The 23,230-nt window shown below is 38.2% G+C and overlaps 1 protein-coding gene and 1 pseudogene across 1 annotated transcript in view; one reads left to right on the top strand and one right to left on the bottom strand.

The window, feature by feature from the left end:
* The window catches only part of MYO3B (myosin IIIB), a 165,548-nt gene that overhangs the window by 60,956 nt on the left and 81,362 nt on the right, over window positions 1-23,230 (bottom strand). The window contains exons 16-18 of the mRNA XM_054699457.1: window positions 16,919-16,998; window positions 10,606-10,683; window positions 8,354-8,559 (exon numbers count right to left, since the gene is read on the bottom strand). Coding sequence (XP_054555432.1) covers window positions 8,354-8,559; window positions 10,606-10,683; window positions 16,919-16,998 — 364 coding nt within the window. The remainder of the gene's footprint in view (window positions 1-8,353; window positions 8,560-10,605; window positions 10,684-16,918; window positions 16,999-23,230) is intronic.
* LOC119255151 (E3 SUMO-protein ligase NSE2-like) lies at window positions 13,240-13,712 on the top strand (annotated as a pseudogene).

Genomic DNA, 23,230 nt, shown 5'->3' with positions numbered 1-23,230 from the left:
TCAAAATATATAGCCCAATTGAAAAATGGGGAAAAGAATTAAACAGACCCTTCTCTATAGAAGACATTCAAACAGACAACAGGCACCTGAAAAATGTTCACAATCTCTTATTATCAGAGAAATGCAAATCAAGACCACAATGAGATACCAGTGAAAACGACACATATTAAAAAGACCAGAAACAAGTGCTGGCAAGGCTGTGGAGAAAAGGGAACCCTCCTACACTGCTGGTGGGAATGCAAACTGGTCCAGCTCTTATGAAAAGCAGTCTCAAAACATTAAAAATCAACCTGCCATTTGACCAATAATTTCACTCCTAGGTATCTACTCAAAAAATTCGAAAACACTAATGCAAAAGGAAACTTGCATGCCTATGTTTATTGCAACAGTGTTTACTATAGCTAAATTATGGAAGCAACCAAAGTACTGAGAACAGGGGAGTGGATCAAGAAGATGCAGTATATATAACGGCATATTGCTCAAAAAATGGAATATTGCGATCAAAAAAGATAAGCTCATGCCATTTACAGCCACGTGGATGGAGCTTGAAGGGACAATGCTAAATGAAAGTCAAAAGGAGAAAGATAAATACAGATGGTGTCACTAATAGATGGAACTAAACACAATTGGATAAAGACAAACTTAAAAACTAATCCTTGATAGCTGACTACAGAACTGAAGCACCAAGTGGGAGAGGGCTCGGGAGAGGACTAAGGACAAGTTGGTCTATTGTGGTGGAATATGGGTGAGTTGGCGGCAGCTGCACTTAGGTGGTACTAATATCTGGTGGAGGTATCCCAATATTACCTCAATTACAAAAAATAAAAAATTTTAAAAAAGAAAAAAACATATTTTGAGCAAGAGGATTGTTGGAATAAACCGTTGTATGGTTTCTGAAACTTCTAAGAGAATAAACTTCACCCTCAATAAATATGAAAAAGGGGTATCCATACCATTAAATTACACATTTACACACAAAATTTTCTATGAAAATTTTCTGCCACACTATAGTTTCTACAACACTATAATCCTTCATTAATTTCATTGTAGTCACAAAGAGAAGACATAGGAAATGAATAATCAGAAATATTAAATGACTAGGAGGGAAGATCTTAGAGAAAATTCAAGGTGTTAAGCACATTAGGCATATCGCAGTCCCAGAATTACTATATACAAAAACCCCACATGAAAGAGGTCTTCCTTAGTTGGAAATTCCCTGCATGGCATGTAAAACAATGATGTCCTGGGTCAAGGGAGTAAAAATAAATCTTAAAAGAAAACTAGATGTGAAATACAAGAAAGAGGATATGCATTAAGGAACTTATTTGTATTTTTTATTTTTCTTATTTCTCTATTTTATTAATTCATATTTTAAAAAGGTAAAACACTCAAAGAATGATTAAATGAAAATGGTGGATTGAACGCATGTATTTACTTTTTTCTTCCACCCGAAACCCAATAAAATGATAGCAGAATAATTTTTTTAAGGTTACAAATCCTATGTGAAGACAAAAAGAGAATAAGAAAGGAGAGAAGGTAAGCACAATAAGATTTTGATAACAGTAAAGCATATATGCAGGGCCTCCCCTAGTGGCACAGGCAGTTGAGCACAGCTCTGTGAAGCTGTCTGTAGCCTCTACAGCGCCAGTTCAATCCAGGCCGGCTGGTGAGGGTACCATATGTTGCGGCAGACCTCTCCTGTCTCACCCGCTGCTCCCCTCAGCAGTGTATTTTGTCATTCTCCCTTTTCTGTCCCCCGCTCTGTCTCTGGTGAATCCTCTCACTTTCCCACGCATCTGGCCTGTACTCCGGTTCTTGTATAAATAAATAAATCTTTAAAAAAAAAAAAGCATATGGAAAAATCGAAACAGATTTAGCAAACCTGAGAACACTGAATCCTAAGTCACTGTGGGGAAAGATGAGAAATTTGCTTTTAAAACAAAGACCCAGATCCAGGAACCTCTGTGTCAGTGAGGAAGGACCTAAAATAGGGGAATTTTTAAAAGTTATTTAAGTAGCAATTGCACCCCCAGATTTCCCTCTTCAACCTAGAGGTAGGTGTTCTAGAATATAAGGAGGTTTCTGCCTATAATCATCCCAGGCTGAGTGGTGCTGAACCAAAGCCAGAGGGAGTAAGTGAACATGTGTATATGCTGAATGTGGATGCGCCTGGTTTTTTTCTTCCATTGGGATCTCATTACTTTAGTAGCTGGGTTTATAGGAATTTTGGTTAATAGAAAACTGAGGGTAAATATCAGGTTTTTTAATTGAATAAACATATTACAGAATCTTTATAATTCATCTGGGTAGGTGATCACATGATCCTATGTTTGAGCAGTTGCAGCCAATGAGAATATCACAGTAATGCCATAGAGTCCATAATTCTGCCCAAAGAGTCAGTCTGATTCAGCCTGTACCCCATTTAGGACATTACCCTCACTCTAAAAAGAAACAGAGATTGGGGAGTGGCCTTTCTTTTATTACCCTGAAGGAGCAAAAAGGAGCAGGCTGGTTCAGAACCCAAAGACAGTTGGTCAATGACTTAATGCAAAGATTATACAAGAAGAAGGAAAATTTGTAGACCCATAAAAAAAAGAAAATACCTTTGTCAAGGGAGTAATAAATCACGGCCAAGAATTTTTTAGTCCGAAAGGAAAAAAACAGGCTTCTTGAGCAAAGCAATTACTAAAGACTATATACTTAAAGAACAAACAGAGGATCAGGGAGAGACATGGACAAAGGCATGTGACATCCAGCACAGTTCTAAAAAGGACAAGAACATCATGATTCATATTAATGAAGATCAGAGAAAAATGTCAAATGCAGAAGATGAATTCAAACTGGGCCAGAATTGACTATGAGTTTTCCCTGATCCCTTATTGAAGTGGAGCGGGAAACTGTTTTTACTACCCCACTGTGTGTATAGCTGTGGCTAAGAAAAAACACACAACAAAACTGTGTTCAGTTTAACTCTATAGTAAACTGCATATAGTTAGTTATTTTTTTAAAGATTCATTTATTTATGCATACAAGAGCTGGGCTGTAGGCCAGACGTATGGGGGGGTGAGAGGATTTACCAGAGCCAGAGTGGGGAGCAGAACAGATGGACTGACTGAAATACACTGCTGATGGGAGCAGCAGGCAAGACATAAGTCTGCTGCATCATGTGGGTCACCTCCCTGGCCAGGGATCGAACTTGTGCTGCAGTGGCTGTGGATAGCTTCATAGAGCTGACGCTTAACACCTTGTACTACCAGGGAGGCCCAGTAAACTGTATATAGTTCTTATTCCAACATTAACATTGTTATCGTCAATAAAACTTTTATTCTTGTTAGAAAAATTTGAATTTGAGGTTTCCTCTAAGGTAGATAGCTCTCCAGATTGGGGTAAATCTTTATGTACTGTTACAGTTGGTTCTAGGGTCAAAGAGTCAAAACAAGCGTTAATGGATACCTAATGTTTTAGCTTATTTATCTTCTCCCAATTTCTTTTAAGAGAACCTGTTAGGCCATGGTTCAAGTAGGGGTGATTCTATACCTTGACACTTGACTGAAGGCCCTATCATTATTCCCTTGGGCACAGTTACTGTTTTAAACATGGACATGTAATGTAACCCAAGATGAAAGAACCAGAGGGTTCCTTCTGTGGGGACTCAAAGGAATTTGCCCGCTGTTGATGTTGCTAAGCCTATAGGAATTTGCCCGCTGTTGATGTTGCTAAGCCTATAGGAAGCTTTCCACAGGATCTTCCAGGCATTATTTTTGTATGTGAGGAAGGGGTGCCTAGTCGAAAAGAAGAAAATAGCTAATAAAGGAAAAAAGAAAATGGTTTGGTAAAATTACTTGCTATCCTGGATTCAGACATATCTTTGAACTTCCTAGTTATGTAAGCCAATATATCACCCACCTCTTTTTTAATTTTTGCTTCAACTCATTTGAATTGTTTCAATCACTTGTTATTGAAAAATTCTTGACTAATACACTAAGTAGCCTGCTTTTACAGGATATTGCCTTAATGAGACATATTTTGTGCTATTAGGGAGCTCTAAGTGGTTCATTTTTTTTTTTCTGGAGTGTGAGCTAAGAGGCTAGAATGTCAAATGAGAGCCAGAGCAAATAATCTCCCTTGTACTTTAAAGTTTGCCTCTCTTTGGATTACCATAAAAATAAGTTTGCTATAGAGAAGAGGAAGGCAAATTTGATTAAATGTCACCCTTTTAATATATTAAACTCTAATAATAGCATTTTCAGGCTGAGTTAGAGACCATGTATTAACTTATTTATCATTTTGTACTTTTTTTTAATTTTAAAAAACAACTATTTATGACTTACCTAAAAACTTATGCTATAATAATCTAGGCCCTACTTTACCATGCAATTTAATCTGAACTAAGCCAAGTCCATATAACTTAATGAACTTCAAAAGGGTAAGGGACAAAGACTCAACCTGATGATAAAAGAAAATAGTAATGAGGCAAAAAGGCATGCACTGGTAAATTCTATAAATGTTTATTAAGTAATTTGCATCAGACACTGAACTAGACAATATAAATGTAAAGCTGAACAATATTCCTGCATTGTAAGCAGTTAGTTTAAAGCAAGACAGGCAGAAATACACTACAATGTAGTAAGCACTTCTAACAAAGGTCATCAGAAGGACTCCTAACCTAGTGTGGGGGAGTCAAGGATAGCCTACAAGTTAACAGAATGCCTGTCCAAAGTCAAGGCAGAGGTTTGCTTGATAAAGTCAGCTGACAGAGGACTTGGAGAAAAGAAGTACAGGCAAAATAGCAAAAGCAAAGACATTAAAGTATGGAACAGCATAGAGTGGTTATGGGGCTCCAAGAAATTCAGTTTTTGTTGGCATGTGAGCTGGGAAGACAAGAAAGAAGAGACCGTAAAAGTGGGTAGGGGCCAGATCAACGAGGCTCTCCATGTATCAGGCAAAGGAAATTAAATTTATCTAGTAGAGGTTTTGGGTGGTTATTTTAAGAACTTTAATCAAGGAAACAACATACTTAGAAAAGTATTTTAGGTAAATCATATTCTGGTAGCTCTTTAGAGAACAGAATTGGTAGGATGTCCATTTAAGAAACTATGTCAAGAGGGTGGACAAAAGAGTTTTAAATGACATAGACAAGATATAAATGGAACTGAACTGAGAATTCAGAAATAAAGCCTTACTTTTATAGCCAATTTATTTTTAGCAAAGATGTCAACAATTCAACAGAGGAAAGAACAGCATTGGGAAACAAATGGAAAAGCTGAATATCTATGTACATTAGAATGACTGGATCACTACCTCACATCATATGCAAAGATGAATTCAATATGGACCACAGATCCAAATATCAGACCTAACACTAGAAGACTCTTAGAGGAAACACAAGTAAATCTTTATGACCTCAGATTAAGCAATGGTTCCTTAGATATAGCACCAAAGGCACAAGCAACAGAAGAAAACATAAACTGGACTATGTCAAAATTTTAAACTTTTTGTGTTCAGAAGATGCATTCAAGAAATTAAGATGACACCCACAAAATGGAAGAAACAATAATAATAATATTAGAAATATAATGAAGAAAATATATTAACAAGGGACTAGTATCCAGAAAACATGAAAATAAAAAATTAAACTGGCACAGGATTTGAATAAATATAGCTCCAAAGGAGTGGTATAGGCACATGAGAAGGAGAGGCATATGCACAAGTTAGGATCACAGTGGAGATATACACTGTACAGCCCTGTGAATATAAAACCTCAGAATTGTGTACCATAAGAGGGTGATTTTTATCATTTGTACATTGTATCTCAATTAAGTTGTTGCTCTTCTAGGTTTCCAAGGGAACTTTGTGGAAGAATTTAAACTTCTAAAGTCACCAGGGCTTGGAGACAGATTGGAAAAATGAAAGGTCAAAGTTGATTGCTAGGTTTCTAGAAAGGAAGTGGAGAAATAGAAGGGCGAATGAGATGAAGGAACTGCCGATGTACCAGGGCTCTCACAACATTATGAGAAAAACCCAGAAATTACTGATGAAAGAGAAGATGGAAGAATTTAAGAATTTTACTCTATTTAATAGACATTGATTTAGCAACTGTTTTGAAGTGGGAGGTGCAGTTCTCCCGCCTGTGAGTTTGATTGGTAGAGGTGAGCTTCTCTTAAAAAAGTTAAAGGCTATGCAAATTCAGGAATCTGCACAGGATCCTTGAAAATTTTCAGGATGCTGGCTCTATGAATCCCTGCCTTTCTGTCATAAAGATGAGGAAATATCTTTTATTGAAATAATAGGTTAAGGCCAAATATGTCCATGAAGAGAGTAAAATTCAGGTCTCCTTACTAAGTCACACTATTTACTACAATAGTTTAATATAAGCATAAGCCATTAGACTTTGAACTGAATGTGCTTTTCTGTTCTTTAGACATTTGCCAGAACATATCCTCACACATGGAGTTCTATGTGTTTGCCAAAGCGTAGACCTTCTGCTGGACAATGCTTCAGAGCCCATAGACCATGAAGACAAGGAATGTTGTCATTTTTTGTGATGTACCTCAACAGTATGATTTCCAGGAATTTTCAGCTACCTGCCCAACACTTCCAGATAAACTCTTTCATGCCTAGCTGAGACTAGGTAAACTCTTCTAACCTCCAGGCCCCCATTGGTGAGAAGTTGCTGGGAAGGATGCTTTCCTGGAAGGCTCCATAAATGGGGAATAGAAAGGCAACTTCTGAGTCATTTTGCTAGAAAATTCAAGGATGAGAGGGGCAGGGAAGCATTTTAGATTTGCCAGGTCTGCAACCTTGGGTAACTTAGGTAAGTATCTAATGCCAGAAAATACAAAAAAAAAGCAGAGAGTAACATTAAATAAGACTTTATCTTTTATTTACCTCCACCTGATAAATCTTGAATGGCTCTGTTCCCTGCCTTTGATTGTTTTGTCTGCATATTTCCTGCTAAGAGTTTACAAAACAGCTCTCCTGAACAGGAAGATAAGAGGCACTCCTATTTGTTGAATAACATCAAGGGGAAAACTGCTAACTCATCCATTTTGTTGTTAAGTTGTTCAAAAGGATCAAAATACCAATTAACTTGCTGGCTCAAAATCTTTGATACCCTCAGATTTACTGACATTTCGAAACTCTTGTTCATACTTGCCTAATGGCTTTCTGATTGCGAACAAAGAAGTGCCAATCTGTTTAGCATTTGACCTGTTTTCTTAAATATTTTTATGTATCCAATATTAGTGGCTAAAAATACTTGACTAGCCACATTCATGTGCTAAAATAACCTCTTCCTTTTCCTATTTCCATATTTAAGAGGAAAAAAGAGGCTCAATTAAATTGCATTTTAAAAATCCATTTCATTTTTAATTTAAAATTTTTCAACACAAGGAACATTTTTTTTTCTTTCTTCTTCATGGAATTTAGTGATGTTTGGAAGACTTGAAGCTACCGTATTAGGATCATTCCACCCTAAGAGTAGATGAAAAAACACATTGGGTGAAAGATTCAGTATGGAAGTTAAAAAACAAAACAAAACACTAAAGATGGCTTCTGGGATGTGGACTTTCATTTTCTGCTGTAGGTACCCTCAGAAAGCAGTGAGTCTCAAGGAGGTTTTTCACTATTGTTATTCCTTTATCGTTATAGAAAGTTTTGCTAAAATTCTACCTGTAATCCCATGAATAGTCAAGGTATACCTTAGGCGACCATGCAAAAAGAGCAATATTTCACTCTTAGGTAAAGTTAGTTTCTGAGTTTAGAAAGCTCCATATCAATACAGTTCAATAAACATCGATTGAATACAGTGGGCTGAGCAGATCAAAAGGATGTGGACACTAAAACTAGCTACATGGATTCAAATTTTGGCTCTCTCACTTATTAGCATGGGACCTTGGAAAAATCATTTAATTTCTTTCTGTGCCTCAATTGTCTCATCTGTAAAGCTGGAATAGTAACATAGACTAGTTTAAAGGGTTATTCTATAAATTAAAAGAAATTACATTTTAGGTGCTGTGTAAATAAATACTAGCTATCATTATATCATACCAGATCCTGGGAGAGGAGTAGGTGCTTTGCCAGAATCTTTATTCACATTTGGAGAGATACTTTCAATGTACCAATTAAATACCAGGAGACTTTGAAACCTAAGGATATTTGTGGACATTTTAAATTTTAAAATGTGATCAAAAAGTCCTCCAGATAACTGCAACATTTAAGCAAGCAAATGGTAGCTGTTAACTGCCAATTACGTGTTTAGAGGCAAGTGGGCAAAAGTAGCAGTTCCCAGGGGACAGGGATGGCTATGGCTCAGCTATATTTAATAAATTCTATTTCCAAATATTCGACTGACCTTTTCACAAACTCTTCAAAGAGGATGCGGTGGGAATACCCTTGCCGGCGAATGCTGACTGTCTCCAGGATCCCAGTGGAGCGAAGTTGGGCCAGAACTCTCTCTCGGGAGAATTTCAAGGCTTCTCGGTCATCATTGGGTTTGATGCAGCGCACAAAATGGGGCTGTCCAACCACCATTTTGGAGAGTAGATCCATGAGAGAATACTATGGGGGCAAAATGCACAAGAAATAAGGTTACCATAGGCATAATAGATGAATACAATATAGGTCTTCATAGCAATTTATTGGTCTGTAAACAACTCACAGATGATTTTGAAACCAAATAAGAAACCATAACTCCATCACCAGAACTGGTATTCCAAGGTGATACTTTACAAATCATACCTGTAATTTAAAATGCCCAGTTTTCAAGGAAGGGATCAGCTGCCTCTTTAACCTAAAAACCACTAGAAAATCTAAGATAACATTGATAGTAAGGCAGAGGATAAACAAGAGAATACAGAAAGAGGGCAAAGAAAAGAAAAAAATTTGGACAAGAGGTTATAATAAAGATCAACTAATATACAAAGAATAGCTGCCATGAGGCCCTCACAGAGAGAAGGAATGGAAAAGCAGGAGGGGGCTGTGCAGATGAGGCCCTCATTGCTTCTTGGGGACATCCACATCTGGAGTCCTCTTTTGGACATGCCTTCAGGGGCAATTACAAGACACAGAGGAAATCAACCCCATTATTTTATAATCACACCTCCGAATGATCCAAAATGATTATACCTATATTCCAATGAAGCTTACTTCTCACATTTAGCATTTGGGGACCAGGATTTTAAAGACATTATACTGGCTACATTATACTGGCTTTTATTTCTGAAGAGCTAGAAGCCAGAACTTTCTCTGCTAATAAAGGAACTCTAGGATCTTGCGACGACTTCAGAGAGACTCAGAGCTTCCAAATCCCATCAGACAGACAGACAGAGAGAGAGAGAGAGAAAGAGAGAGAGAGAGAGAGACAAACACACACAAAGAGATAAGGAAGACACAGTTGAGAAAGTTAACCAAATCAAGGTGGGACTCAAGAGAATAGCAGCAATTGGAAATATCCAAACACAAGAGTAATGAAACAAGGGCTGAATCTGTAGCAGGGATCACTACATGGACGGAATATTCTACTAAAAGGCCTCTGGGCCCCTGCAATTCATACTCTGATCACAATAGAAGTCTGGTTCTAAAGCACAATTGGTTAAGGCAGATTTCTTGGCTCTAGATCCTTCTTTAACAGCTTAGCTTTCCATGGAGCCTTTCATCTGTGGTGCTGGCTACAGGCATTGCCCTTCAGCCTTTTGGCCTGGCGTCCCTAGCTTATCTGACTTCCCATCCCTGGAGAGCTCCTTCCCATGGTAACCCTACCTTACAACCTTATTCTCTTGCCCCTGCGATTAGTAGTTCTGTCTTTGGCCTAACAACATCTCCATCATGAGGTTGCCTGGATCTTAGCTCAGTGGTATTACGATCTCCAAGGGACTTTGTTTAATACTTTATAATATGAAGATAAACAAATCTGTGCAAACAAATCTGGGCTTGTGACTTATCTTTCCTATACAGTGTGCCTTTAAAAGAGCCTTTCTAAGCAAACATTGCTTAAAAAGGAACAATGATGTAAAATATATATAAATAAAAAATAAATAAATAAAAGAGCCCTTGTAGAGAAAATGTTTTTAGTGACAGCAGTCACTTGACGGGACAAAATATTAGGAATTGGGGCAGCAAAAATGGGGAAAAAATGGATTCAGGCAGATGGGTCTTGCAATGAATCAACAAAATGTAGGAAACCAAAGTCAAAACTAAGACAGATTCTCTTGGGATCTAAATGTAATATGTGACCTCCTGGAATTTTTATTAACTATTTTATTTTTCAGTAAATATGGAAAAGTGACTGACTACAGTGGCTTCAAGGCCAAGAGACAGCCTAATGCTAACAGAATCAGTGCATTCAATGAACAGGTCTCTGCACCCAGAGTCAGAGAGGGTCCTCTGAGACACTTGGGATTTCATCTAATCTTTCTGAAGTCAGAGAACATTGCACTTAGCAGTAGATTCCCGGCTGTAATTTTCTTATCTCAGCACCTCTGTCTTCCAGATCTCATTGTTGTGATTTGTCATTTCAATGACTCTATAAGATCTGAATCTCTCATGAGAATGGTCAAGGAGCTCTTTCCGGAAGCAAGCAGAATAGAGATGAAGAAGTCTTCATACCCGGAAGTAAGAAGCCATGGTCTGCCTCTTCATGTTGGTGGTTTCCTCTGGATGCCGAACCACCTCCAAAGTATCCACCTGCAGAACAGGTAGAGGGAAGTGGTTTGAGGTACAGACAATTCATTTTCTGGATTTTCCAAAATCTAAAAGGTTGTTTGGTCAAATATCTGAGGAGCCTTGATGTTTAGAAAATAATAATGAATACTTTGGGGAGAAATTTAGAAGAAAAATAGAATTTGCCGTAGTCTACTCATTTGACAATGACCACACTCTTGTGATATACCATATGGTAATGGTTTAAGCCCCATCAGCACTATTTTACACTTCTCCATGTTCTAATGAGCTCCTTTTAAATTCTCCGATAATGTCACATGGACCAAACTTTTCCTAAAAGGAAACTGGCCAAAGACCCATGAGACTGGGTGGTTTGAAAGATATGGGCCAAAAGTCCAGGTTGAACTGCAGGAAATTTAGGTGAGCTCTAGACACCATTCTGCCATCAGACCCTGACATTGCCACAACCCTCTGGCCTCCACAGGTCCCACGTGCTCACCAAAATCCAGAGCTTGGGATACAACCATCTCTGATCATCTATCTCAACTACCTGGGCTGACTGGAAGGAATTTATAAGTGAAAACAATAGTAGGAATCAATTACAAGCAGCCTGAGTTAACAAGAAGAAACCCTGCTCCCATACACACAAAGCTATTTGGTTTGCAGAGTGCACAAGTGGCATTTCAGCACCGGCCTCCACCGTGGCAGCTTCCCATCTGCTCTGAACAGGTGGCAAGGGTATGAAGCAGGAACATTTGACTGGAAGATGCTGCTGTCAGCACGTGTGTTCCGCTCCATGGACTGCTGTCCAGGCAGCAACCTCCCCATGGGGCATATCATAAGACCTCTTGATCAAGGTCTGCAGCCTTGATCAAGAGAAGTGAAAAGTGGATGCTAGAAGGCACAAAGGTATTAGGAAGGGGGTGAATAATGAGGCTTAGCTAAAGGGGTATTTGTGAGACTATGTTCACAATGAAAGCAAACACATCAGTTGGTTTGAATAAAGAAGACAGGTTTATTAAGAAGGGGAATAAATACGGAATGAAATTTTCAGAAACTAGAAAAGCAATCTAACTACTGTGCAAGAAATACTGGGATGTGAGAAGCAGTGCAGCTTTCTTTTTCTGGGCTGCCCGTTGGATACATTCCCAAAACAGTGGGTCCATTTGTATGCACTTGATGCAGTGGTACAACTGCCTGCAGGTCTGACTTTTTAATTTTTTTAATGAGAAGGGAGGAAATGAAAGCTCAGTGTTAAGAAGGAAGGCTATTTTAACATAGAAAAGAGAAAACAAACACTACACACCCACCTGACCTGAAGACATCAGAGTGCCTTCTGCTGGGAATATACTGACAGCTCTTTCCTCATATCACCCCTACTTGGAAATCAGAGCCCCAAGATGATGAAATTTGGGGCCAGTTAACCAGGTCTGAAGGTAAGGAGGTCTTGAATCCAGTTTGGCTTTATGTCTGAATTTAAATTCTGAGCGTTTTCTTAAATTTTTTACCCTTATTTTCTTTTCCTTCCTACCTGATTTTTATATATACAATGCACACACACAACTTTTGGGAATTTCTCTACCATTCCTTTTATTCAGAGACCCTACCTAAAGAATGCTATCTTGCTTTGACTCTAGCTTTTCCTCCTTCATTTCCCTCCCTTTTTATTCAAATTAGCCAGCAAGTGCCAGCCCCTCTGGCTTTAGTGCATATTGAAAGGGCAGCTGAAAAGAGCTCATCCTTACTTCTCTTTTAAAAGAATTTCCTGTGACCCTCCCTCAGAACTCTGGCATTTAAGAATTTAACAGTTTAGAGAACAGAAAATCCTTGTTGTATATTAATTCTGCTGTTAACATAATTTTTTATAGACTTATTTATTTATTTCTTCATAGAAGAACTGGGGTGTAGGCCAGAGTGGGGGGGAGGTGGTAAGAGGATTCACCGGAGACTGAGTGGGGAGCAGAACAGGAGAATCTACTGAAATACACTGCTGAGGGGAGCAGCGGGTGAAACAGGAGAGCTCTGCTGTGCCACAAGTGGATCAGCTCCCTGGTCAGTAATCCAAGTCAGGCTATAGCAGTGATAGCCTGAGACTTAGCCCCTAGGCCACCAGGGAGGACTTGAGATGCAATTTCAAAGATACAATATGTATTGTTTTCAAGATCAGTACCTGGCTCCTGCTGCAAACTGGAAAAATATAGAATGAGATGCCAATTTATATTCCAAAAGTGGGGACACTGCCTAACTATCTAGCATGACTTCAAGTTCTGTCCTGGTGCTCACATACGTGATTCTTGGGAAGTAAGTGAAAACCTGTTCTGTGTTATATATAATCTGGAAATGCTAATGCTTACAGTTCATCACCTACATATTTAGCACTACATTTTAAAATCTAGATAATCTGCTATTGGGGGGCATTTTCTAACGTAAAAATTTGGAAAGGTCGGTTAAGGGTCTCTTGATGACTACTGATCATGGAGAGGATTTAAAGAGGGAATTTTAGAGGAGGGAGTTGGGGTCCATTTGTGGGAATTCAGGGTGCAATCAGATGGAAATATGTCACATGGTAAAGATTTCAAGATGCCAGGCTGTTCAAGTTCAAGTTCAGTTGGTTTTATATGCTTCAATGGTATAGAATTTGCTCTCACTTCCTTGAAATGCTTCTAATCCTGCATCAGCTCTGGAATAGACATCTCTTCTAGTGCTGCTTTTTATCTTGAGGAAACTCAGACTGAAGTGAATACAGTATGAACCAGGCAATAACTGAATTTGTTATGAAGGATTAGGAACTAAACCACTATGTAAATATTGTTCGATCTGTGATAAATGATATAAAAGAAGAATGCTCAGAAAAAATATCAGATCTAAAATTATTAGTGGAGAAAAAATTATTGGTTTTATAGGATGAGAATTCTAATGCACTTTCCAAATAGTGAAAAATGCATACAATTTAAACAGCTGAAATACCTAAGGAAGCATGTAAATCAGCATGCTTTACTTTGGCTTGGCTTTTTGAAATTAGGAAACTGACTTCAATAGTACCACAAACCTGATTTTATAAAGTTTTCTTACTTGCATGGCTTGAAAAAAAATTAATAAAAACTAAAAAGGGAATTTTAAACAATGGCCATACCACAAGTCAGCTATTTTGGCCTTCAAATTAGGATACCCATCTATATCAGGCCTACCACAAGCTCAAAAGAACTCCAATGAACTTTGAAAAATCAAAACCCAAAGAGCTGAGAGCTAACTTGAGAGCTTATCTTCCTGAGCTAATTTAGTTAATAGTAGCCTCATTTAATTAAAAAAAAAAAAAAAAAAAAAAAAAAGCCTTGAGAAACAATCCAGGAAGTGGATTCTATTAGGGGCATCATCTAGCAAATACTTCTTTCCAAAGATGGAGATGTCAAAATGAAAAAAACACAAAACAGGCCTCTACAAAGAATCTTAGACTTTTTTACCTCAGATAGGAGGAAAAGAAAACAGCTTTCCTAGGTTCAGGGATTACATGTTCTGTAGCAAAGAGTTTTAGAATTGAGCACACCTTCAAATTGAGGATTTTCTACTTATTATATGTAGTATTGGATTTCTCAGAATCTCTGATTTCCTAACTAGAAAAAACTGATTAGTAAAAACTACTGCCCTGTACACATGAAAGAAGTAACGTCAGCCCTCTTGCATCATTACCTTGCTCCATCTAGTGTTAGTTTAGTGGTCAATATCAAGGGTGCATGGAAAGGCAGAAGGCAAGTATTAGCTCCCATGCCAGTAATCTCAGCCTTCAAAGTAGTCATGAACAAACTTCACAAATTATGGGACAGACCCAAGCCCGCAGGAAATGAGCAAGCTTCTGTACACACATGGCCTCCATGCATGGGGTTTTAGATGGCTATCCAAATATGAGCAATAAAACATTTATTGTTTCTGATATGAAATCACTGCACTAAATACCTTGCCTATGTTATAGCATTGAATTTTCAAAACGACCCTATCATTAGTGCCATATTACATATAAGGAAGTTAAGGCTCAGAGATTTTAGGTAAATTTTCCAGAGTCTGGCAGCCAGTAATTGGCCACATCTGGATCCAAACCCACTTCTGTTTTTGAAACCCTACTTCTTAAACAGATCTGCCTTTACGTGTGGTTTGATATGACCTAAAAATCATCCTGAATGTACAAAATTTAACTCACTAACTTGTGAAATCAGTCTGAAAGCACAGTATTTGTCCAGCATAAAAACATAAGACCCAAAAAATTCTCACAAAACATCTACATTTTGGCAATAAGTGAATAATGGAAGGATTTTTTTCCTGGTCTAGGTAAGTGCTCACTATTTGTTTTCTGAAACCTCTGAAGTTCTTATATTTGTCTTATTTGACAGGTGTTTTGTCAAGATTTTTTACTGCTATCAAGTGATCCTTCTAACTCTTATAGAAAAAAATCCCTAGAGTCTCACTCATCTCAAAAGATTATATAGCACTGAATGGGGAAGCAATACTGGTACTGACACCTGGCCTGTGGTAGTGGTGCTGATTATGCTGGAGGTCTTAAAAAAACTATGTAAATCTCTTTCAGGGGTCCATATAACTCATGTTAAATAGCCCTAATATTTTGCTACAAACTTGCCAAGTTGAAAAGTAGAGTACTACTAGATTGTAATAGCAATGGGGTACAGAATCAATTTTTTACAAAAATGACCTGAGTTCCTATTATATACATGTAATACTTTAATTCTTAGAGGAAATAAGTATATATGTATGTCTGTATCAATTTTGGGATAATATCTAGTGTGTCGCTGAATTGCTTATTCTTTTTTTTTTTTTAAGATTTATTTATTAATTTACACAAGACCCGGGGTACAGGTCAGATGCGCGGGAGGGTGAAAGGATTCACCAGAGACAGAGCGGGGAACAGAACAGGCAGACTGACAAAATACACTGCTGAGGGGAGCAGCGGGCACGACAGGAGAGGTCTGCTGCGCCATGTGGGACCCTCGCCGGCCAGCTGGGATCGAACCGCGCTGCAGAGGCTGCAGAGAGCTTCACAGCATGACGCTCAACTGCCTGTGCCACCAGGGGAGGCCCATGAATTGCTTATTTTTTATTACATAAACTATTATTTAAAAAATAAACTATTATATAATTTAATATAAACAAAATATAAGAAAATTCAGAAGATGTGTTCTATTGTATTACCCCATCACTTCAAGATTTCTTGGTGTTAATATATATAATCAACCTTAGGCACTGAATTTTTGATATTCTTACTAATCATTGGTTGGAAGGATTGAACAGTTAAAAATATTTTATAGGACATCTATTAACTCTTCTAACATCCCCTTTGCATAGACAAATTCACCACTCATTTTTCAGAGAGCAAAGCAGAGCAATGGGAAGCTGTCTGGTTCCTTTCCTCCCTGCTGACTCCATTTGGTACCTGTTAACCTCCTCTATAGGGTGGTGATAGCCTCAAGGAAAAGTGTTTCCTCTCTTTTTGCATAGACTTTATTTTCAAGTATCATTGTTTTATATCTTAAATGTTCTTTTGAGGATCAGTTAAAGAAGTACAGAACATGCCACATGATAGAGGATTATTTTGCACTGAAGCATGCGCAAATCAATATAGTTTTTCTGAATCCCCCTTATTTACCTAAAACCAGAGCCTCCCAAAAGAATAAAACTGCCATATATTGTCTCCCTGGGAGTTTTGCAACCAGGAAAGAAAGATGGCAACTATCACAAAGATAAGAAGCCAGCACTGGAAAAAGAAATCGCCTAACTAGAGATTATCATAAAACTACCATACCTCCCATCTGTTCTTCTAAAGCACCATTACTTTTCCCCAAAAGTCATTTGTTCTCCCTAAGGTACACCCTTCTCCTCCTCTTCATTCCTTAAAATGGTATAGAGTCCCAAATTCTAACTACCCTTTTGAGTCAAGTTTTTTCAGTAAGCTTCTATATGTACATGATTAAAACTCTGGCTTTATCTCCTGTTAATCTGTCAGTTTGAGCTAATTCACAGGAACTCAACTCCTAAATTTAAGAAGGTAGAGGAAAAATTTTTCCTCTCTGACACATGATTATAAGTATTCTATGATGTTTCAAATTTCCTGATCCTGATTCTCTAAATACATTCAACCTCTTTTGCAATTGCCCAGGTAGCTGAACAGGTAAAGGGAAAAAATGTTACCTACTCTTAGCTATCCCCAAGGCAGAAACACTCTGTGGTATATATTATTTTGGACCTTGGCCCTTACCTTGGCTCTCCCAGCACTGAAATGTGGAGGCAAAGATCTTGAGGCTGCTGTTATCCGGGCTCTTGTCTGGGCCAAGTTACCTGAAGAAAAAAAGACAAAGAAGTTAAACTGGAGGAAAAGTTAAACAATAGAATCATGGGTAATTTTTTTCCTTGTGTCCTCGTATTTCTCTGAAATTTTCAAATGATTTGCTCTGAATTTGGAAAATTTGGAATTTTAAAACTTCAGGGAGATAAATCACAACAATTATAAATAATCTATACTATAACTTGACTTTACATCAGATTCTTAAGCAAAGGTGAAACTGTAACAGGGTGGTCCCCAGGAAAGGGGGAGGTTCCCTGCCCCACCCAAGGGAGGGTAGAGCTGAGTAGGGAGAGGAGAAGCTGCAGAAGAGACTGAGGAAGGAAGCAGGATGGAGCCAGGAGATCTGGAGGAGGCGCATGGAGCCTAGAGACAAGTGAAAAAACTGCGCTTGTTTTGGTCATGGACTAGGTGACACAGATGTGGGTGAGACCCATGGGGAGGTGACAATGGCAGCTTTTATCTTGATGTTGATTTTGCTCTTTTCCTTCAGGGCTTGTCTGGTTGTTCCTGACCCTTTTCTGTGGGTCCCCACTGGAAGATGCTTTAGACTTGTGGCAGGCTTTGGGGTCTTGCTCTGGGCCATTTCCGTATGGATGGACTTTTACCCACGAGGGGGTAACTTTGGGTGCTTCATTTAGAAACTAGACTCTTTGCCTTTCCTGTATTGTTTCCTAGTTTTATTAAAGTTCCTTCCCATTAAAATCTCCTATGTTTTGTGTTGATGCAGCGGATGGCAGAACCCATTTAGAATAGGCAGGTTTGCGGGGTTTGGTCTGCCCCTCTCCCTGTCCTATAACAAAACCATAAAAATATCTCTAATTCATCCAATAAACTATGAGGGAAATTGCCATAACATAAAAAAAGCCTCATAAGAAAAGCTCAAAAGCTCATTGAAAAATTGAAAACTTTCCCTCTAATATCAGGAAAAAAGTAAGAATGCCCATTCTTACCACTTGTACTCAGCATAGTACTGGCAGTCATACTAGAGCAATTAGGTAAGAAAAATAGATAAAAGTCATCCAAATCAGTAAGGAATAAGTAACTCTATTCATAGGTAATGTGATTTTATATGTTGAAAACCCTAAAAATTCCACCAAAGAACTTGCTAGAATAAATGAATTCAGCATAGTTGTAGGATACAAAATCAATATTAAAAAAATTAGTTGTATTTTTATACACTAACCATGAAAGTTTGAAAAGGAAGTTATGAAAGCAATTCCATTTATAGTAGCATCAAAAAGAATAAAATATATAGAAATAAATATAACCAAGGAAACAAAAGATTTGTATGCTGAAAACTACACATACATTCCTACAAGAAACTGAAGAAGATACAAATCAATGAAAAGACATGAAGTCTGAAAAAAATTTCATCTCAGTTTCATTGGCTGAGGCACTGAAAATTAGACTGATAAAAGATTAATGAGAACAAATTTATTAATACATGCATTATACATACATATGGGCGTGCCCAGTGATGAGTAAGTCAAAGATGTAGTTATAACTTGGGCTTATATAGTGAGGGGTTGGTCTTTCCAAAAGGATCAGATAGGCTTCTCCCAATATGCCTCGAGTGGTCATGTCAAGTATCACCTTAGTATGGAAAACTAAAAGCCAATCAAGAGAAGTCAAAACAACCTGTATGCCAAAGTGGATAGTATTTCTATCTTTCACGATGTTCATGGACTGGAAAACTTAATACTGTCAACATGTCAACATTACTCAAAGAGATCTACAGGGTTAGTGTAATCCTCATGAAAATCCCAATAGCATTTTTTGTAGATATAGAAAAAAAATCTTAAAACTTCAGATGGGAGACCGGGCGTGCAGGGGAGCGCGTCCCCTGCACCGGCATTTTGTAGCAGGGACCTTTCTTGCTGGAGACTGTGTGAACCCAGCAGAAGGCTCACCGAGGAGACAGAGGTAAGCTGGGAGGCTTGCCCATGCCAGGCGCCTTCTAGCCTGCAGTTCCAGCCCAGAGGGGAGCAGCACCCACCGCTGGGGCAGACCGGGCGTGCAGGGGAGCACGTTCCCGCATCGCCATTTTGCAGCAGGGAACTTTCTTTGCTGGAGACTTGTGAACCCAGCAGAAGTTCCCCAGAGGAGCCAGTGGTGAGCTGGGAAGGTCGCCCAAGATGCCGGCCAGTACCAGCAACACAGCGTCACAAGGAATACGGCAAATTAGAAAACAGGCAGTAGGGAGTAGAAAAACCACATGCAACCCAGCAACTCCTCAGCAAAAAAGCACACCGCAAAAAGAAAACCATCTACCAGATTGCAACGACAGTAACTTGGAAGAACTTCTGAGCCTTTCAGATAGCGAATTTAAAATTGCTGTGATTAAAAAACTGACAGAAGTCATAAAGGAAAACAATGATAAGGGGAAAATAATTAATGACCAGAAGAATGAAATTGAGTCCCTAAAGAGGGAAGTAAAAGAAATGCAGGAGATCAAAGAATTAATGGAGACGCTAAAGAACTCTGGGAAAAGCAATGAAAGCAGAATAGATGAAATGGAAGAACAAATAAGTACTCCTGAAGACACAGAAATAAAAAGAACTAAAACAGAAAAGGAAGGAGAAGTACGAAGGAAAAAGACCGAAGAAAGACTTCGGGAACTATCTGACTCCATGAGGAAAGGAAATATAAGAGTTATAGGAATCCCAGAAGGAGAGGAGAGAGATGTAAGAACAGAGAAAATATTCATGGATATAATTGAAGAGAACTTCCCAAACGCGAAGAAGGAGCTGAAAATTGATATACAAGAAGCAAGAAGAACACCAAACTCCCATGATGAAAGGAAAAATACAGCAAGACACATAATAGTAAAGCTCCCAAGAATCCAAGACAAGGAAAAAATAATGAAACTAACAAGAGGGAAGAAACAGATAACATTCAAAGGGAAACCAATCAGACTGACATCAGACTTCTCTGAAGAAACACTACGGGCAAGGAGAGAGTGGAGGGACATAGTCAACAGACTCCAAGAAAACAGATGCCAACCAAGAATACTCTATCCCGCAAAGCTCTCCTTCCTCTTTGAAGAAAGAATAAGGACCTTCCCAGACAAACAGAAACTCTGGAATTTCATTGCGACTAAACCCCCACTCCAAAAAATACTACAAGGAGTCCTAAAGCCAGAACCTCAGAGGGACGAATAACAACAAAAGAAGGCCAAAGAAAGTTATTAAAAGAATAAATAAATAAAATCAAAGGAAAGACAAACACAATGGCAAATACAGATGCTAACATATCAATACTAACTCTAAATGTAAATGGACTAAACTCTTCAATAAAAAGACACAGAGTTGCAGCCTGGATTAAGAAACAAAACCCAACCTTTTGCTGTCTCCAGGAAACACATTTAGCTGCAAAAGATAAAAATAGACTCAAAGTTAAAGGATGGAAAACAATTCTACAAGCAAATGGACCAAAAAAGAAGGCAGGAACAGCTATACTCATATCAGATAAAACAGATTTCAAACTTAAAAAGATAAAAAGAGACCCCAGTGGTCATTACATTATGATCAAGGGACAATACTTCAAGAAGAAATAACACTCATTAACATATATTCACCAAACGAAGGAGCACCAAAATATATCAGACAACTATTGGCATCTCTGAAAACAGACATCAGAGAAAACACATACGTAGTGGGAGACTTCAACACACCACTATCAACAATGGATAGATCAACAAGACAAAAAATAAGTAAAGACACTAAAGCTCTAAATAAGGATCTAGAGTGCTTGGGCTTAACAGACATATATAGAACACTAAACCCAAAAAAATCTGATTATACATTTTTCTCAAGCGCACATGGATCATTCTCTAGGATCGATCATATACTGGGGCACAAGACAAACATCAACAGATACACCAAGATTGAAATCATACCAACCATCTTTTCTGACCATGAAGGCATCAAACTAGAGATAAACCATAAAAAGAAGGCAAGGTACTCTCCTACCTCGTGGAGATTGAAACCCACACTACTGGAAGTCCACTGGACTAACGAGGAGATAAAAGAAGAAATTAAAAGATTCTTTGAATTGAATGACAAGGAGGACACCAATATCCTAAATATATGGGATGCAGCAAAAGCAGTAATAAGAGGAAAATATATAGCAATAGATGCTCACATCAAGAAACAAGAAAGAACTCAAAGAAACAACCTAATCTCGAAGCTCAAAGATCTAGAAAAAGAACAACAAAAAAACCCCAAAACCAGTAGAAGAAAAGAAATAATAAAAACCAAAGCAGAAATAAATGAAATCGAAACTAAAAAAACAATCCAAAAGATCAATGAAACCAAGAGCTGGTTCTTCGAAAAAATAAATAAAATAGATAAACCCCTAGCCAGGCTCACAAGGGCAAAAAGGGAGAAAGCACAAATAAATAGGATAATAAATGAAAGAGGAGAAATCACAACGGACACAGCAGAAATCAAAAGAATAATTAATAACTACTATGAACAGTTATATGGAAACAAGTTCAACAATCTAGAGGAGATGGACAAATTCCTACAATTCTACAATCACCCAAAGCTAGATAAAGAAGAAATAGAACACCTAAACAGACCAATTACAATTAGCGAAATTGAAATGGTAATCAAAAACCTCCCCAAAAACAAAAGCCCAGGACCTGATGGATTTACAAATGAATTCTACCAAACATTCAGAGAGGAATTGGTGCCTATCCTTCACAAACTCTTCCAAAAAATTGAGAAGGAAGGTATAATACCTAACACGTTCTATGAAGCCAACATTACACTAATACCAAAACCGAACATACAAATAGCTCGCAGATATATGAAAAGTTGTGCAATATCACTAACAATTGGGGAAATGTAAACCAAAACCACAATGAGATATTACTTCACATCTGTTAGGATGTTCATTATAAAAACAACAAAAAAGAACAAGTATTGGTGAAGATGTGGAGAAACTGGAACACTTGTGTACCATTGGTAGATTGCAAAATGGCATAGCCACTATGGAAAACAGAATATAGGTTCTTCAACAAATTAAAAATAAAGCTGTCGGGCCTCCCCGGTGGCGCAGCGGTTGAGCACTGGGTTGCGAAGCTGCCCGCGGCCTCTGCGGTGCCGGTTCTATCCCTGGCTGCTCCCCGGCCACCAGAGGAGGGTTCCACATGGAGCGCAGACCTCTCCTGCTGCCCACTGCTCCCCTCAGCAGTGTACTTCAGTCCTTCTGCCTGCTCTGCTCCCTGCTCTGGCTCTGGTGAATTCTCTCACCCTCCCACGCTTCTGACTGTACCCAGTGCTTGCGTAAATAAATAAATAAATAAATAAATAAATAAATAAATAAATAAAGCTTTAAAAAAAAGAATAAATAAAGCTGTCATATATCCAGCAATCCCACCTCTGGGTATTTTTCCAAAATAATTTTAAAAAGAATATCGAAGAGATATTTGCACTCCTATGTTCACTATAGCTGTATTCATAATATCCAAGAGATGGAAATCAATTAAACATTTGCCAAATGGTAGGAAAATAGGGAGATTCTGCTCAATGAGTTGAGAGCTTCAGTCATGTAAGATGGAAAAATTCTACCGGTCTTCTCTACAACAATGTGCATATATATAGCAAACAATATTGTTAGGAAGGTAGAGTTCATATTATATGTCGTTATCACAATAACAAAAAAAGTCTCCAATGAGGGCTTAGCTAGTCATTCAAAGAGATAAATATGAAAGAAAAAAAGATTCTGGGAATTTTCCCCAAAGAGAAACTGGGTAACAGAGAACACCACTGCAAGGGTTTAAGACATAGATACTGATCAGTGGATCCGGCGGTACAGATGCACTTAGCACTGGGGAGGAACCAGAGGACAGAGTGGGCAAGCAGTCTCTGAGTCCTGGGGCTGGCGGGTCTTTGCCAGGGTGGTGAACTTTAACAAGTTAATTAACGTCTTAGAGCTTTGGTTTCCTTGTCTATCACATGAAAACAGTGCTACCTAATTCTCTGAGCTGTTAATGGCATTTAGCAAGATAATTCACCAAAAGAATTCTGTCAATTCAGGCTGGTACAAAGTGGCACTCACTTCATGTTAGCTAGCATTGATTATATTATTAAAATTATTACTTGCTATGAACAGGTCCCATTGTTCTCAAAGCAGAGAGAAGACCAGGGAATCTTACTAATTTGCACTGGTTCATCAAAAAAAAAAAATGAGAAAAAAGAATAAAGCAGAGCCCCTTTG

The sequence above is a fragment of the Talpa occidentalis genome, unplaced genomic scaffold (assembly GCF_014898055.3).
Source record: "Talpa occidentalis isolate TD23 unplaced genomic scaffold, MPIMG_talOcc4v2.1 talOcc4.3, whole genome shotgun sequence".
Lineage (NCBI taxonomy): Eukaryota > Metazoa > Chordata > Mammalia > Eulipotyphla > Talpidae > Talpa > Talpa occidentalis.
The sequence above is the reverse complement of the archived record's forward strand: the minus strand, read 5'-3'. Positions and strand labels throughout refer to the sequence as shown.